Source organism: Oncorhynchus tshawytscha, linkage group LG28 (assembly GCF_018296145.1).
Source record: "Oncorhynchus tshawytscha isolate Ot180627B linkage group LG28, Otsh_v2.0, whole genome shotgun sequence".
Taxonomy (NCBI): Eukaryota; Metazoa; Chordata; class Actinopteri; order Salmoniformes; family Salmonidae; genus Oncorhynchus; species Oncorhynchus tshawytscha.
In genome coordinates, this window is record NC_056456.1 from 43,333,601 (window position 1) to 43,351,813 (window position 18,213).

General features: G+C 51.5%; 1 protein-coding gene across 1 annotated transcript in view; it reads left to right on the forward strand.

The window, feature by feature from the left end:
• The window catches only part of LOC112236241 (guanine nucleotide-binding protein G(olf) subunit alpha), a 112,904-nt gene that overhangs the window by 34,272 nt on the left and 60,419 nt on the right, over nt 1–18,213 (forward strand). Inside the window, 3 exon segments of the mRNA XM_042308240.1 lie at nt 739–793; nt 5,605–5,698; nt 5,701–5,723. Coding sequence (XP_042164174.1) covers nt 739–793; nt 5,605–5,698; nt 5,701–5,723 — 172 coding nt within the window.

An 18,213-nucleotide genomic window follows, 5' to 3' on the forward strand; every position in this document is an offset into this window, starting at 1 on the left:
CTGCCTGTCTGAGTTACATAGGACTACAGTTGTACTGGTAGAGATATCTTACTGCCTGAGTTACAGAGGACTACAGTTGTACTGGTAGAGATATCTTACTGCCTGAGTTACATAGGACTACAGTTGTACTGGTAGAGATATCTTACTGTCTGTCTGAGTTACATAGGACTACAGTTGTACTGGTAGAGATATCTTACTGCCTGAGTTACAGAGGACTACAGTTGTACTGGTAGAGATATCTTACTGCCTGAGTTACATAGGACTACAGTTGTACTGGTAGAGATATCTTACTGCCTGAGTTACAGAGGACTACAGTTGTACTGGTAGAGATATCTTACTGTCTGAGTTACAGAGGACTACAGTTGTACTGGTAGAGATATCTTACTGCCTGAGTTACAGAGGACTACAGTTGTACTGGTAGAGATATCTTACTGTCTGAGGACTACAGTTGTACTGGTAGAGATATCTTACTGTCTGTCTGAGTTACAGAGGACTACAGTTGTACTGGTAGAGATATCTTACTGCCTGAGTTACAGAGGACTACAGTTGTACTGGTAGAGATATCTTACTGCCTGAACACATACCGACTCTAGTGTGTTAACATCAGGTCCTAGAACCGCAGTTGAACCACACTACCTTCAACCCTGTGATCTTTAGCTTCTTAGACGAGCGCTATTGTGTTGTTGTTATCTTGTTGGTTACCGTCTCCTCACGCCTGTTCTGTCCTCCTTTTGACAGAGAAAAGAAACAGAAAATACAAGATATTCGTAAAAACGTGAAGGACGCGATAGTGGTGAGTAGGATAGTATTAATCTGTGTCTTTGCTGTTTCAAATAATAATAATCAACTAGTGGATTACTGGATTACTCTGTCTGCACTATACTGTAAATGGTACCCCTTTCCCTATACTGTAAATGGTACCCCTTTCCTATACTGTAAATGGTACCCCTTTCCTATACTGTAAATGGTACCCCTTTCCCTATACTGTAAATGGTACCCCTTTCCCTATACTGTAAATGGTACCCCTTTCTCTATACTGTAAATGGTACCCCTTTCCCTATACTGTAAACCCCTTTCCCTATACTGTAAATGGTACCCCTTTCCCTATACTGTAAATGGTACCCCTTTCCCTATACTGTAAATGGTACCCCTTTCTCTATACTGTAAATGGTACCCCTTTCCCTATACTGTAAATGGTACCCCTTTCCCTATACTGTAAATGGTACCCCTTTCCCTATACTGTAAATGGTACCCCTTTCCCTATACTGTAAATGGTACCCCTTTCCTATACTGTAAATGGTACCCCTTTCCCTATACTGTAAATGGTGCCCCTTTCCCTATACTGTAAATGGTACCCCTTTCCCTATACTGTAAATGGTACCCCTTTCCCTATACTGTAAATGGTACCCCTTTCCTATACTGTAAATGGTAGTGTAAATGGTACCCCTTTCCCTATACTGTAAATGGTACCCTTTCCCTATACTGTAAATGGTACCCCTTTCCCTATACTGTAAATGGTACCCCTTTCCCTATACTGTAAATGGTATTTCCTATACTGTAAATGGCCCCTTTCCTATACTGTAAACCCCTTTCCCTAGTGTAAATGGTACCCCTTTCTCTATACTGTAAACCCCTTTCCCTATACTGGGTACCCCTTTCTCTATACTGTAAATGGTGCCCCTTTCCCTATACTGTAAATGGTACCCCTTTCCCTATACTGTAAATGGTACCCCTTTCTCTATACTGTAAATGGTACCCCTTTCTCTATACTGTAAATGGTGCCCCTTTCCCTATACTGTAAATGGTACCCCTTTCCTATACTGTAAATGGTACCCTTTCTCTATACTGTAAATGTGCCCCTTTCCCTATACCCCTTTCTCTATACTGTAAATGGTACCCTTTCTCTATACTGTAAATGGTATTTCCCTATACTGTAAATGGTACCCTTTCCCTATACTGTAAATGGTACCCCTTTCTCTATACCCTTTCCTATACTGTAAATGGTACCCCTTTCTCTATACTGTAAATGGTACCCCTTTCCCTATACTGTAAATGGTACCCCTTTCCCTATACTGTAAATGGTACCCCTTTCTCTATACTGTAAACCCCTTTCCCTATACTGTAAATGGTACCCCTTTCTCTATACTGTAAACCCCTTTCCCTATACTGTAAATGGTACCCCTTTCCCTATACTGTAAACCCCTTTCCCTATACTGTAAATGGTACCCCTTTCCTATACTGTAAATGGTACCCTTTCCCTATACTGTAAATGGTACCCCTTTCCCTATACTGTAAATGGTACCCCTTTCCCTATACTGTAAATGGCCCTTTCCCTATACTGTAAATGGTACCCCTTTCCCTATACTGTAAATGGTACCCCTTTCCCTATACTGTAAATGGTACCCTTTCCCTATACTGTAAATGGTACCCCTTTCCCTATACTGTAAATGGTACCCCTTTCCTATACTGTAAATGGTACCCTTTCCTATACTGTAAATGGTACCCCTTTCCTATACTGTAAATGGTACCCCTTTCCCTATACTGTAAATGGTACCCCTTTCCTATACTGTAAATGGTACCCTTTCCCTATACTGTAAATGGTACCCCTTTCCCTATACTGTAAATGGTACCCCTTTCCTATACTGTAAATGGTACCCCTTTCCCTATACTGTAAATGGTACCCCTTTCCCTATACTGTAAATGGTACCCCTTTCCCTATCAAATGGGCCCCTTTCCCTATACTGTAAATGGTACCCCTTTCCTATACTGTAAATGGTAGTAAATGGTACCCCTTTCCTATACTGTAAATGGTACATACTGTAAATGGTACCCTTTCCCTATACTGTAAATGGTACCCCTTTCCCTATACTGTAAATGGTACCCCTTTCCCTATACTGTAAATGGTACCCCTTTCCCTATACTGTAAATGGTACCCCTTTCCCTATACTGTAAATGGTACCCCTTTCCCTATACTGTATAGTGCAGTACTTTAGATCAGGGCCCTGTTCCCTATACTGTATAGCTCAGTACTTTAGATCAGGGCCCTGTTCTCTATACTGTATAGCGCAGTACTTTAGATCAGGGCCCTGTTCTCTATACTGTATAGTGCAGTACTTTAGATCAGGGCCCTGTTCTCTATACTGTATAGTGCAGTACTTTAGATCAGGGCCCTGTTCTCTATACTGTATAGTGCTGTACTTTAGATCAGGGCCCTGTTCTCTATACTGTATAGTGCAGTACTTTAGATCAGGGCCCTGTTCTCTATACTGTATAGTGCTGTACTTTAGATCAGGGCCCTGTTCTCTATACTGTATAGTGCAGTACTTTAGATCAGGGCCCTGTTCTCTATACTGTATAGTGCTGTACTTTAGATCAGGGCCCTGTTCTCTATACTGTATAGTGCTGTACTTTAGATCAGGGCCCTGTTCTCTATACTGTATAGCGCAGTACTTTATATCAGGGCCCTGTTCTCTATACTGTATAGTGCAGTACTTTAGATCAGGGCCCTGTTCTCTATACTGTATAGCGCTGTACTTTAGATCAGGGCCCTGTTCCCTATACTGTATAGCGCAGTACTTTAGATCAGGGCCCTGTTCTCTATACTGTATAGTGCAGTACTTTAGATCAGGGCCCTGTTCTCTATACTGTATAGTGCAGTACTTTAGATCAGGGCCCTGTTCTCTATACTGTATAGTGCAGTACTTTAGATCAGGGCCCTGTTCTCTATACTGTATAGCGCAGTACTTTAGATCAGGGCCCTGTTCTCTATACTGTATAGCGCAGTACTTTAGATCAGGGCCCTGTTCCCTATACTGTATAGCGCAGTACTTTAGATCAGGGCCCTGTTCCCTATACTGTATAGCGCTGTACTTTAGATCAGGGCCCTGTTCTCTATACTGTATAGTGCTGTACTTTAGATCAGGGCCCTGTTCTCTATACTGTATAGTGCTGTACTTTATATCAGGGCCCTGTTCCCTATACTGTATAGCGCAGTACTTTAGATCAGGGCCCTGTTCCTATACTGTATAGCGCAGTACTTTAGATCAGGGCCCTGTTCTCTATACTGTATAGTGCAGTACTTTAGATCAGGGCCCTGTTCTCTATACTGTATAGCGCTGTACTTTAGATCAGGGCCCTGTTCCCTATACTGTATAGTGCAGTACTTTAGATCAGGGCCCTGTTCCCTATACTGTATAGTGCTGTACTTTAGATCAGGGCCCTGTTCTCTATACTGTATAGTGCAGTACTTTATATCAGGGCCCTGTTCCCTATACTGTATAGTGCAGTACTTTATATCAGGGCCCTGTTCTCTATACTGTATAGTGCAGTACTTTATATCAGGGCCCTGTTCTCTATACTGTATAGTGCAGTACTTTAGATCAGGGCCCTGTTCTCTATACTGTATAGTGCAGTACTTTATATCAGGGCCCTGTTCCCTATACTGTATAGTGCAGTACTTTAGATCAGGGCCCTGTTCTCTATACTGTATAGTGCAGTACTTTATATCAGGGCCCTGTTCTCTATACTGTATAGCGCAGTACTTTATATCAGGGCCCTGTTCTCTATACTGTATAGCGCAGTACTTGGGACATGTTACATTGTAGTCATGTAGCAGATGCTCTTAACCTGAATTTCTTCTGTAAGTCCCTCTGGATAAGTGCCTTGCTCAAGGGCACATCAGCAGATGTTTCACCTAGTTGACTCAGGGATTCAAACCAGGGACATTTCGGGTTACTGACCCAATGCTCTTAACCTGGGGGCCAATAACCGAAAGGTGGACAGGAGAGCCAAACGGCACGGAGCCAGATGACAGTAGCCCAGGGCCCTACATAGGGAGTAGGGTGCCATCTGAGATGACAGTAGCCCAGGGCCCTACATAGGGAGTAGGGTGCCATCTGAGATGACAGTAGGCCAGGGCCCTACATAGGGAGTAGGGTGCCATCTGAGATGACAGTAGGCCAGGGCCCTACATAGGGAGTAGGGTGCCATCTGAGATGACAGTAGCCCAGGGCCCTACATAGGGAGTAGGGTGCCATCTGAGATGACAGCCTAGACAGTAGCCCAGGGCCCTACATAGGGAGTAGGGTGCCATCTGAGATGACAGCCTAGACAGTAGCCCAGGGCCCTACATAGGGAGTAGGGTGCCATCTGAGATGACAGTAGCCCAGGGCCCTACATAGGGAGTAGGGTGCCACCTGAGATGACAGTAGCCCAGGGCCCTACATAGGGAGTAGGGTGCCATCTGAGATGACAGTAGCCTAGGGCCCTACATAGGGAGTAGGGTGCCATCTGAGATGACAGCCTAGACAGTAGCCCAGGGCCCTACATAGGGAGTAGGGTGCCATCTGAGATGACAGTAGCCCAGGGCCCTACATAGGGAGTAGGGTGCCATCTGAGATGACAGTAGCCCAGGGCCCTACATAGGGAGTAGGGTGCCATCTGAGATGACAGTAGCCCAGGGCCCTACATAGGGAGTAGGGTGCCATCTGAGATGACAGCCTGTGTTCGATTGGACATACCAATCCTATTTTCCTGATTTGTTTTTAAAATGTATTTATCCTGTATTCATCCATCTTACCGTCGGCGTGTGTCTCCTCTTTCTAGACGATAGTGTCAGCCATGAGCACCTTGAAACCCCCAGTCTCTCTCGCCAACCCCGAAGACCAGTTCAGAATCGAATACATCAAAAGCATAGCTCCCTCTCCGACTTTGACTACACACAGGTAAGATAGCTGTTTTAGGTTTTCATTCAGGTGTGTGTGTGTGTGTGTGTGTGTGTGTGTGTGTGAGAGAGAGAGAGAGAGCGCTGGTGTGGTCACCTACAGTGGATTGTTTTGAGACATGTATGATGTCTGTCAGATATATCATGTAGGTGTTCAGCAGTTGTAATAATGGAAGCTATTTTGTTCAACTTTGCATTTTATGTTTTTAGTTCCTCTTTTTCATTCCTCTGAGTTCCTGATGCAGACCCCCCCCCCGGCTGCCAGTTTAGACCAGAGCCCCCCCCCGGCTGCCAGTTTAGACCAGAGCCCTATTCCCTATATAGTGCACTACTATAGACCAGAGCCCTATTCCTATATAGTGGTACTACTATAGACCAGAGCCCTATTCCCTATATAGTGGTACTACTATAGACCAGAGCCCTATTCCCTATATAGTGCACTACTATAGACCAGTGCCATATTCCCTATATAGTGGTACTACTATAGACCAGAGCCCTATTCCCTATATAGTGCACTACTATAGACCAGAGCCCTATTCCCTATATAGTGCACTACTATAGACCAGAGCCCTATTCCCTATATAGTGCACTACTATAGACCAGTGCCCTATTCCCTATATAGTGCACTACTACAGACCAGAGCCCTATTCCCTATATAGTGCACTACTATAGACCAGAGTCCTATTCCCTATATAGTGCACTACTATAGACCAGAGCCCTATTCCCTATATAGTGCACTACTACAGACCAGAGCCCTATTCCCTATATAGTACACTACTACAGACCAGAGCCCTAGTCCCTATATAGTACACTACTATAGACCAGAGCCCTATTCCCTATATAGTACACTACTATAGACCAGAGCCCTATTCCCTATATAGTACACTACTATAGACCAGAGCCCTATTCCCTATATAGTACACTACTACAGACCAGAGCCCTATTCCCTATATAGTACACTACTATAGAGCAGAGCCCTAGTCCCTATATAGACTACTAGACCAGGGCCCTATTCCCTATATAGTGGTACTACTATAGACCAGGGCCCTATTCCCTATATAGTGCACTACTATAGACCAGGGCCCTATTCCCTATATAGTGCACTACTATAGACCAGAGCCCTATTCCCTATATAGTACACTTCTACAGACCAGAGCCCTATTCCCTATATAGTACACTACTATAGACCAGAGCCCTAGTCCCTATATAGTGCACTACTATAGACCAGGGCCCTATTCCCTATATAGTGGTACTACTATAGACCAGGGCCCTATTCCCTATATAGTGCACTACTATAGACCAGGGCCCTATTCCCTATATAGTGCACTACTTTAGACCAGAGCCCTATTCCCTATAGTGCACTAGATTAGACCAGAGCCCTATTCCCTATATAGTGCACTACTTTAGACCAGAGCTCTGTGCCACCCTATTCCCTATATAGTGCACTAGATTAGACCAGAGCCCTATTCCCTATATAGTGCACTACTTTAGACCAGAGCTCTGTGCCACCCTATTCCCTATATAGTGCACTAGATTAGACCAGGGCCCTATTCCCTATGTAGTGCACTACTATAGACCAGAGCCCTATATAGTACACTACTATAGACCAGGGCCCTATTCCCTATACAGTACACTACTTTAGACCAGAACACTATTCCCTATATAGTGCACTACATTAGACCAGAACCCTATTCCCTATCTAGTGCACTACTATAGAACAGGGCCCCGAGGGCCTTGGTCAAAAGTAGTGCATCATATAGTGAATAAGGTTCCATTGGGGACGCCCTCTCAGTATTCAGATTGGGCCATATTATCCATCTGGGAACATGGATGGGATTCAGTCTCCCAAATGGCATCCTATTCCCTACATAGTTTTTTAGGGTGCAGCAGTCTTAAGACACTGCATCTCAGTGCTAGAGGTGCCACTACAGACCCTGGTTCGATTCCAGGCTGTATCACAACCGGCCGTGATTGGGAGTCACATAGGGCGGCGCACAATTGGCCCATCGTCGTCCGAATTTGGCCGGTGTAGGTCGTCATTGTAAATAAGAATTTGTTCTTTAACCTGACTTGCCTCGTTGAAATAAAAAATGCTTTTGGACAGAAAAGTGGTTCTCTAGATATAGGGTGGCATTATGGGACACAGTCTTCTGCTTGGTGTTGATCAGGGCCCCTGATAAAGTCCGGTCACATGACAGGCCAGATGGGAATACACGCCGGGTTTTCATCCTTCTGGAAATCATCATCCTTTGAAAGTTTATCTATATATATTATATATATTATTATTTATTTATTATTATATATTTATATTATTATTATTTATATATATATTTATATTATTATTATGTATTAATATATTTATTTATTAATTTATATTTATTAATATATTATATATTAATACATTTATTTATTTATATTATATGTATTATATATATATATGCAAAAGGTTCTCAGTTGATTCTTGTCAGGGTAACAGAACGGTTAGGCCTGATTTTTCTTATGCATCCTGTTTGTGATGATGATGATCATTTTGCTGCTGGCCTTTAGTTATAATCTAGTAGTTACTTGAGCTTTGCTTTCATCGTGATTCCTAGAGATCGTCCCAGACAAGTTCAGATTGGATTTATTAGGTTGACACTGTTCTTGTTTACTGGATGTCATTCTAATTTCACCCGTTGTAATCTACAACGTTCTTGTGAGATGTTTTCTCCCTCTTTTTTAAAGAATGGTGATGGCAGCATGAGGCTTACTAGCTATACACTGACCGGATTAGTGTCTGTCTGCATGGTAACGGGGCCTGTCTGTCTGCATGGTAACGGGCCTGTCTGTCTGCATGGTAACGGGGCCTGTCTGTCTGCATGGTAACGGGGCCTGTCTGTCTGCATGGTAATGGGGCCTGTCTGTCTGCATGGTAACGGGGCCTGTCTGTCTGCATGGTAACGGGGCCTGTCTGTCTGCATGGTAACGGGGCCTGTCTGTCTGCATGGTAACGGGGCCTGTCTGTCTGCATGGTAACGGGGCTTGTCCTGTCTGTCTGCATGGTAACGGGGCATGTCTGTCTGCATGGTAACGGGGCCTGTCTGTCTGTATGGTAACGGGGCCTGTCTGTCTGTATGGTAACGGGGCTTGTATGTCTGTATGGTAACGGGGCTTGTCTGTCTGCATGGTAACGGGGCGTGTCTGTCTGCATGGTAACGGGGCCTGTCTGCAATTTCAATACAAATGTGATACTAAGTTGTTGTGGTGGGGTGGCACTTGGAGGACCAGTGTTGTGGCGGGGTGGCACTGGGAGGACCAGTGTTGTGGTGGGGTGGCACTGGGAGGACCAGTGTTGTGGTGGGGTGGCACTGGGAGGACCAGTGTTGTGGTGGGGTGGCACTGGGAGGACCAGTGTTGTGGTGGGGTGGCACTGGGAGGACCAGTGTTGTGGTGGGTGGGGTGGCACTGGGAGGACCAGTGTTGTGGTGGGGTGGGGTGGCACTGGGAGGACCAGTGTTGTGGTGGGGTGGGGTGGCACTGGGAGGACCAGTGTTGTGGTGGGGTGGGGTGGCACTGGGAGGACCAGTGTTGTGGTGGGTGGGGTGGCACTGGGAGGACCAGTGTTGTGGTGGGGTGGCCTGGGAGGACCAGTGTTGTGGTGGGGTGGGGTGGCACTGGGAGGACCAGTGTTGTGGTGGGGTGGCACTGGGAGGACCAGTGGTGTGGTGGGTGGGGTGGCACTGGGAGGACCAGTGTTGTGGTGGGGTGGGGTGGGGTGGCACTGGGAGGACCAGTGGTGTGGTGTGGTGGGGTGGCACTGGGAGGACCAGTGGTGGGTGGGGTGGCACTGGGAGGACCAGTGTTGAAATGGGGTGGGGTGGCACTGGGAGGACCAGTGGTGGGGTGGGGTGGCACTGGGAGGACCAGTGTTGTGGTGGGGTGGTACTGGGAGGAACCAGTGGTGGGGTGGCACTGGGAGGACCAGTGTTGTGGTGGGGTGGGGTGGGGTGGGGTGGCCCTGGGAGGACCAGTGTTGTGGTGGGGTGGCCTGGGAGGACCAGTGTTGTGGTTGCCCTGGGAGGACCAGTGTTGTGGTGGGGTGGCCCTGGGAGGACCAGTGTTGTGGTGGGTGGGGTGGCACTGGGAGGACCAGTGTTGTGGTGGGGTGGGGGTGGCACTGGGAGGACCAGTGGTGGGGTGGCACTGGGAGGATCAGTGTTGTGGTGGGGTGGGGTGGCCCTGGGAGGACCAGTGGTGTGGTGGCATTGGGAGGACCAGTGGTGTGGTGGGGTGGGGTGGCCCTGGGAGGACCAGTGTTGTGGTGGGGGTGGGGGTGGCCCTGGGAGGACCAGTGGGGTGGCCCTGGGAGGATCAGTGTTGTGGTGGGGTGGGGTGGCACTGGGAGGACCAGTGGTGTGGTGGCATTGGGAGGACCAGGGGTGGGGTGGCCCTGGGAGGACCAGTGGTGGGGTGGCACTGGGAGGACCAGTGGTGGGGTGGGGTGGCCTGGGAGGACCAGTGTTGTGGTGGGGTGGCCCTGGGAGGACCAGTGTTGTGGTGGGGTGGCCCTGGGAGGACCAGTGTTGTGGTGGGGTGGCCTGGGAGGACCAGTGTTGTGGTGGGGTGGGGTGGCCCTGGGAGGACCAGTGTTGTGGTGGGGTGGCCCTGGGAGGACCAGTGTTGTGGTGGGGTGGCACTGGGAGGACCAGTGTTGTGGTGGGGTGGCACTGGGAGGACCAGTGTTGTGGTGGGGTGGGGTGGCCCTGGGAGGACCAGTGGTGTGGTGGCCCTGGGAGGACCAGTGGTGGGGTGGGGTGGCCCTGGAAGGACCAGTGGTGGGGTGGCCCTGGAAGGACCAGTGGTGGGGTGGCACTGGGAGGACCAGTGGTGGGGGGTGGCACTGGGAGTGTTGTGGTGGCCCTGGGAGGACCAGTGGTGGGGGTGGGGTGGCACTGGGAGGACCAGTGGTGTGGTGGGGTGGCACTGGGAGGACCAGTGTTGGGGTGGCCCTGGGAGGACCAGTGTTGGGGGTGGGGTGGCCCTGGGAGGACCAGTGTTGGGGGTGGCCCTGGGAGGACCAGTGTTGGGTGGGGTGGCCCTGGGAGGACCAGTGTTGTGGTGGGGTGGGGGAGGACCAGTGTTGGGGTGGCCCTGGGAGGACCAGTGTTGGGGTGGGGTGGCCCTGGGAGGACCAGTGTTGGGGTGGGGTGGCCTGGGAGGACCAGTGTTGGGGTGGGGTGGGGTGGGGTGGCACTGGGAGGACCAGTGTTGGGGTGGCACTGGGAGGACTAGTGTTGGGGTGGCACTGGGAGGACCAGTGTTGGGGTGGGGTGGGGTGGCACTGGGAGGACCAGTGTTGGGGTGGGGTGGCCCTGGGAGGACCAGTGGTGGGGTGGGGTGGCCCTGGGAGGACCAGTGGTGGGGTGGGGTGGCCCTGGGAGGACCAGTGTTGTGGTGGGGTGGGGTGGCCCTGGGAGGACCAGTGTTGTGGTGGGGTGACCCTGGGAGGACCAGTGGTGGGGTGGCACTGGGAGGACCAGTGGTGTGGTGGGGTGGCACTGGGAGGACCAGTGGTGTGGTGGGGGGTGGCACTGGGAGGACCAGTGGTGTGGTGGGGTGGCACTGGGAGGACCAGTGTTGTGGTGGGGTGGCCTGGGGAGGACCAGTGTTGGGGGTGGCCTGGGAGGACCAGTGTTGGGGTGGCCCTGGGAGGACCAGTGTTGGGGTGGGGTGGGGTGGCCCTGGGAGGACCAGTGTTGGGGTGGGGTGGCACTGGGAGGACCAGTGTTGGGGTGGGGTGGCACTGGGAGGACCAGTGTTGGGGGGGGGTGGCACTGGGAGGACCAGTGTTGGGTGGGGTGGCACTGGGAGGACCAGTGTTGGGGTGGCACTGGGAGGACCAGTGTTGGGTGGGGGGTGGCCCTGGGAGGACCAGTGTTGGGTGGGGGTGGCACTGGGAGGACCAGTGTTGGGGTGGGGTGGCACTGGGAGGACCAGTGTTGGGGTGGGGTGGCACTGGGAGGACCAGTGTTGGGGTGGGGTGGGGTGGCACTGGGAGGACCAGTGGTGGGGTGGCACTGGGAGGACCAGTGGTGGGGGGTGGCACTGGGAGGACCAGTGTTGTGGTGGCCCTGGGAGGACCAGTGTTGTGGTGGCCCTGGGAGGACCAGTGTTGTGGTGGGGTGGCACTGGGAGGACCAGTGTTGTGGGGTGGGTGGCACTGGGAGGACCAGTGGTGGGGTGGCACTGGGAGGACCAGTGGTGGTGGGGTGGGGTGGCATTGGGAGGACCAGTGGTGGGGGTGGCCTGGGAGGACCAGTGGTGTGGTGGGGTGGCCTGGGAGGACCAGTGATGGGGTGGGGTGGCACTGGGAGGACCAGTGATGGGGTGGGGTGGCACTGGGAGGACCAGTGTTGTGGTGGGGTGGCACTGGGAGGACCAGTGTTGTATGTGTGGTGGGGTGGCGTGGCCCTGGGAGGACCAGTGTTGTGGTGGGGTGGGGTGGGGTGGCGTGGCCCTGGGAGGACCAGTGTTGTGGTGGGTGGGGGGGGTGGCCCTGGGAGGACCAGTGTTGTGGTGGGGTGGCACTGGGAGGACCAGTGTTGTGGTGGTGGGGTGGGGTGGCCCTGGGAGGACCAGTGGTGGGGTGGGGTGGCACTGGGAGGACCAGTGGTGGGGGTGGGGGTGGCCCTGGGAGGACCAGTGGTGGGGTGGCCCTGGGAGGACCAGTGGTGGTGGGTGGGGTGGCCTGGGAGGACCAGGGTGGGGTGGGGTGGCCTGGGAGGACCAGTGGTGGTGGGGTGGGGTGGCACTGGGAGGACCAGTGTTGTGGTGGGGGTGGCCCTGGGAGGACCAGTGTTGGGGTGGGGGTGGCACTGGGAGGACCAGTGGTTGTGGGGTGGCACTGGGAGGACCAGTGGTGGGGTGGCCCTGGGAGGCACTGGGTGGTGTGGGGGGGTGGCACTGGGAGGACCAGTGGTGGGGTGGGGTGGCGTGGCACTGGGAGGACCAGTGTTGGGGTGGGGTGGCCCAGTGGTGGGGTGGGGTGGCCTGGGAGGACCAGTGGTGGGGTGGGGTGGCCCTGGGAGGACCAGTGTTGTGGGGTGGGGTGGCCCTGGGAGGACCAGTGTTGTGGTGGGGTGGCACTGGGAGGACCAGTGTTGTGGTGGGGTGGCACTGGGAGGACCAGTGTTGTGGTGGGGTGGCACTGGGAGGACCAGTGTTGTGGGTGGGGTGGCACTGGGAGGACCAGTGTTGTGGTGGGGTGGGGTGGCACTGGGAGGACCAGTGTTGTGGTGGGGTGGCACTGGGAGGACCAGTGTTGTGGTGGGGTGGCACTGGGAGGACCAGTGTTGTGGTGGGGTGGCACTGGGAGGACCAGTGTTGTGGTGGGGTGGCACTGGGAGGACCAGTGTTGTGGTGGGGTGGCACTGGGAGGACCAGTGTTGGGTGGGGGTGGCACTGGGAGGACCAGTGTTGTGGTGGGGTGGCACTGGGAGGACCAGTGTTGTGGTGGGGTGGCACTGGGAGGACCAGTGTTGTGGTGGGGGGGTGGCACTGGGAGGACCAGTGTTGTGGTGGGGTGGCCCTGGGAGGACCAGTGTTGTGGTGGGGTGGCACTGGGAGGACCAGTGTTGTGGTGGGGTGGGGTGGCCTGGGAGGACCAGTGTTGTGGTGGGGTGGCACTGGGAGGACCAGTGTTGTGGTGGGGTGGCACTGGGAGGACCAGTGTTGTGGTGGGGTGGCACTGGGAGGACCAGTGTTGTGGTGGGGTGGGGTGGCACTGGGAGGACCAGTGTTGTGGTGGGTGGGGTGGCACTGGGAGGACCAGTGTTGTGGTGGGGTGGCACTGGGAGGACCAGTGTTGGGGTGGGGTGGCACTGGGAGGACCAGTGTTGTGGTGGGGTGGGGTGGCACTGGGAGGACCAGTGTTGTGGTGGGGTGGCACTGGGAGGACCAGTGTTGTGGTGGGGTGGGTGGCACTGGGAGGACCAGTGGTGGGGGGTGGCACTGGGAGGACCAGTGTTGTGGGTGGGGTGGCCCTGGGAGGACCAGTGTTGTGGTGGGGTGGCACTGGGAGGACCAGTGTTGTGGTGGGGTGGCACTGGGAGGACCAGTGGTGGGGGTGGGGTGGCACTGGGAGGACCAGTGGTGGGGTGGGGTGGGGTGGCCTGGGAGGACCAGTGTTGTGGTGGGGTGGGGTGGCACTGGGAGGACCAGTGTTGTGGTGGGGTGGCACTGGGAGGACCAGTGGTGTGGTGGGGTGGCACTGGGAGGACCAGTGTTGTGGGGGGGTGGCACTGGGAGGACCAGTGGTGGGGGTAGGGTGGGGTGGCCCTGGGAGGACCAGTGTTGTGGTGGGGTGGGGTGGCCCTGGGAGGACCAGTGTTGTGGTGGGGTGGGGTGGCGTGGCCCTGGGAGGACCAGTGTTGTGGTGGGGTGGGGGCCCTGGGAGGACCAGTGTTGTGGTGGGGTGGCACTGGGAGGACCAGTGTTGTGGTGGGGTGGCACTGGGAGGACCAGTGTTGTGGTGGGGTGGCACTGGGAGGACCAGTGTTGTGGTGGGGTGGCGTGGCACTGGGAGGACCAGTGTTGTGGTGGGGTGGCGTGGCCCTGGGAGGACCAGTGTTGTGGTGGGGTGGCACTGGGAGGACCAGTGTTGTGGTGGGGTGGCACTGGGAGGACCAGTGTTGTGGTGGGGTGGCACTGGGAGGACCAGTGTTGTGGTGGGGTGGCACTGGGAGGACCAGTGTTGTGGTGGGGTGGCACTGGGAGGACCAGTGTTGTGGTGGGGTGGCACTGGGAGGACCAGTGTTGTGGTGGGGTGGGGTGGCACTGGGAGGACCAGTGTTGTGGTGGGGTGGCCCTGGGAGGACCGGTGTTGTGGTGGGGTGGGGTGGCCCTGGGAGGACCGGTGGTGGTGGCGTGGGGTGGCCCTGGGAGGACCGGTGTTGTGGTGGGGTGGGGTGGCCCTGGGAGGACCGGTGTTGTGGTGGCCCTGGGAGGACCGGTGTTGTGGTTGGGTGGGGTGGCCCTGGGAGGACCGGTGTTGTGGTGGCGTGGGGTGGCCCTGGGAGGACCGGTGTTGTGGTGGGGTGGGGTGGCACTGTGAGGACCAGTGTTGTGGTGGGGTGACAAAATCACCAAAAGATAGGACATAAACTCCAGCATAAACACCACAAACAACACAGGTTTATGTCCTAACAGCAGCAGAAACTACAGATCACGTCCTCCTTCACTGTCAAGCTTTATGAACATCAAAACGCAAACGCTCAGAATAATGTTTTGTCTTTTATTTAACCTTTTTTTATTTAACGAGCCAAGTCAGTTGAGAACAAATTCTTATTTACATTGACGGCCTTCCCAAACCCGGACGACGCTGGGCCAAGTGTGCGCCGCCTTATGGGCCTCCCGATCACGGCCTGTTGTGATACAGACCGGAATCAAACCAGGGTCTGCAGTGCCTTAGACCGCCGCGCCACTCTGGAGCTAATGATCACATACCTGCGAATAAGTTTCACCCTCTCCAGTTACTGAAAACAAACAGTTGCCCACATTGCTCTACTTCCTCATTCATGGAGACTAGAGTGAACGTTCTCGAACAACGCCGTCGTCTCATCACACTCCAGTCCAGTAGGTGGCGGTGATGCGCCCAATACGGCTATGCACACTGCAAGAAGAAGAAACCTTATCAAACGATACCAAGTTGACAGTTAACTGACCACCAAAGGCCCAGTCTCCACAGGGTGTCACAGCATAAAGGCTTGTGTGGAAGACCGTTGAAAATAAGACATCATTCCAGAGAAGACTTTCTTTTGAATAGTCATTCAGAGTTCATCCTGTCCAGATACTAGTTACCACAGAGATCACACATCCATATAGACAGCATCAGACTTCTCCTCAGAGAACATGTAACCAGAGATCACACATCCATATAGACAGCATCAGACTTCTCCTCAGAGAACATGTTACCAGAGATCACACATCCATATAGACAGCATCAGACTTCTCCTCAGAGAACATGTTACCAGAGATCACACATCCATATAGACAGCATCAGACTTCTCCTCAGAGAACATGTTACCAGAGATCACACATCCATATAGACAGCATCAGACTTCTCCTCAGAGAACATGTTTCCAGAGATCACACATCCATATAGACAGCATCAGACTTCTCCTCAGAGAACATGTTTCCAGAGATCACACATCCATATAGACAGCATCAGACTTCTCCTCAGAGAACATGTTTCCAGAGATCACACATCCATACAGACAGCATCAGACTTCTCCTCAGAGAACATGTTACCAGAGATCACACATCCATATAGACAGCATCAGACTTCTCCTCAGAGAACATGTCTGATAACAGACATGGATAATATAGCGATTATTCTGTCACAATAGTCAGTCCTCTGGACACTGTAACAGAGAGACATTTTGGCCCGTCAGAGATGAAAGGGCCCTTTGTGCTTTCCTTGTGTTCCTGGACAATTTGCCATGTAGCTCCAGGTGCCAGAGAGCACGATAACCAATGGCGGCAAACAAGTTTGTCTAGCTAGAGCGAGTCGCTTTATCTACTTCCTCTCTCTACCTCTGTGCCACACCCAAACTGGTTACACACGTCGTCCCCTGCTCCTCTCGCCCCCACTCCCAGAGCTCCGCTGATTTGATTTTTGATTGCATCCAAAATCGTATTTAAACTCATTGAATGTTAGCTCGTTGAAATGGCCATGGTTTTATGCTACTTCAGCATAATAAAAAAAAAAAATGGTTAATCGCTTAATATTTTAAGTCGTCTCCAAATCAAATTTGTGACAGGCCTAGTTATGACTCGGTTATAAAACAGCCGTCTAGGTCGTTCCTTCCTCGTATTAGCTTTTTATTCAGGCCCACATACAGGGCTTTCAGAAAATATTTACACCTCTTGCCTTTTTTCCACATGTTGTGTCACAAAGTGGGATTCAAATGGATTAAAAAAATAAAAAAATTGTCAACGATCAACCAAAAATAATTTGACAAAGTGAAAATAAATTTGAACATTTTTGTAAAAATAAATAAATATATTTAGTATTAAACCCCCTGAGTCAATACATTTTTAGAATCACCTTTCTGAGTAAGTCTCTTAAGAGCGTTCCACATTGTGTAACATTTGCCTTTTTTTTTATACTTTTCAAAATTCTTCAAGCTCTTTCAAATGCTTTGTTGATCGTTGCTTGACAACCGTTTTCAGGTCTTGCCGTAGATTTTCAAGTGGATTTAAGTCAAAACTAACTAACTCGACCACTGTCTTCTTGGCAAGCAACTCGATTTGGCCTTGTGTTTTATGTCGTCGTCCAGCTGAAAGGTGAATTCGACTCCCGGACTCTGGTGGAAAGCGGACTCGACCAGGTTTTCTAGGATTTTTGCCTGTGCAAAACCTGCACCTTTTAAGGGCGGGAGGTTACGCGACTCGAGTCGTGTGACATTAAATCTGACTAGTCGAAGTGTTGCCTTCTCTTCCCTAGCAGTTGAAAACTCAAACATAGAAAAACAACCTATCTTGTGAAGAAAACAACGTAAACAGCCAATAAACACAAAGGCCGTGTCTCACTTCAGTAGACCAGCTTGTGTGCCTGTGAGCAGTGCTTCTAAAAACACATCTTTCCCTCTACTCTCTCTCGGCTCTTCAGGTGCCCCCAGCCAGGGAGTGTAGCAGCGTGAGGTGGAAAAGGCTATTCAGGATTCCTAGTTCTTTGACTTTGTGAGATTCATTTATCAGCTATGAAACAAAATGGCAGAAATACTTTGAAAACAGCGACTGCAGCATTTTATATTAAAGTAAATGTGATCTTGCTTAAAAATAATTTGTACTTATTTTTGATTTAACTAGGCAAGTCGGTTAAGAACAAATTCTTATTTACAATGACGGTCTATCAAAAGGCAAAAGGCCTCCTGCGGGGACGAGGGCCTGGGATTATAAATACATTAAATTAAAAATATAGGACAAGAGAGACCTAAGACAATAACATAGCATGGCAGCAACACATGACATCAACATGGTAGCAGCACAACATGGTAGCAGCACAACATGGTAGCAGCACAACATGGTAGCAGCACAACATGGTAATAGCACAACATGGTAGCATCACAACATGGTAGCATCGCAACATGGTAGCAACACAACATGGTAGCAGCACAACATGGTAGCAACACAACATGGTAGCAACACAACATGGTAGCATCACAACATGGTAGCATCACAACATGGTAGCAACACAACGTGACAACACAGCATGGTAGCATCACAACATGACAACACAGCATGGTAGCAACACATGACAACACAGCATGGTAGCAACACATGACAACACAGCATGGTAGCAACACACCATGACAACACAGCATGGTAGCAACACACCATGACAACACAGCATGGTAGCAACACATGACAGCAGCAACACATGACAACACAGCATGGTAGCAACACACCATGACAACACAGCATGGTAGCAACACACCATGACAACACAG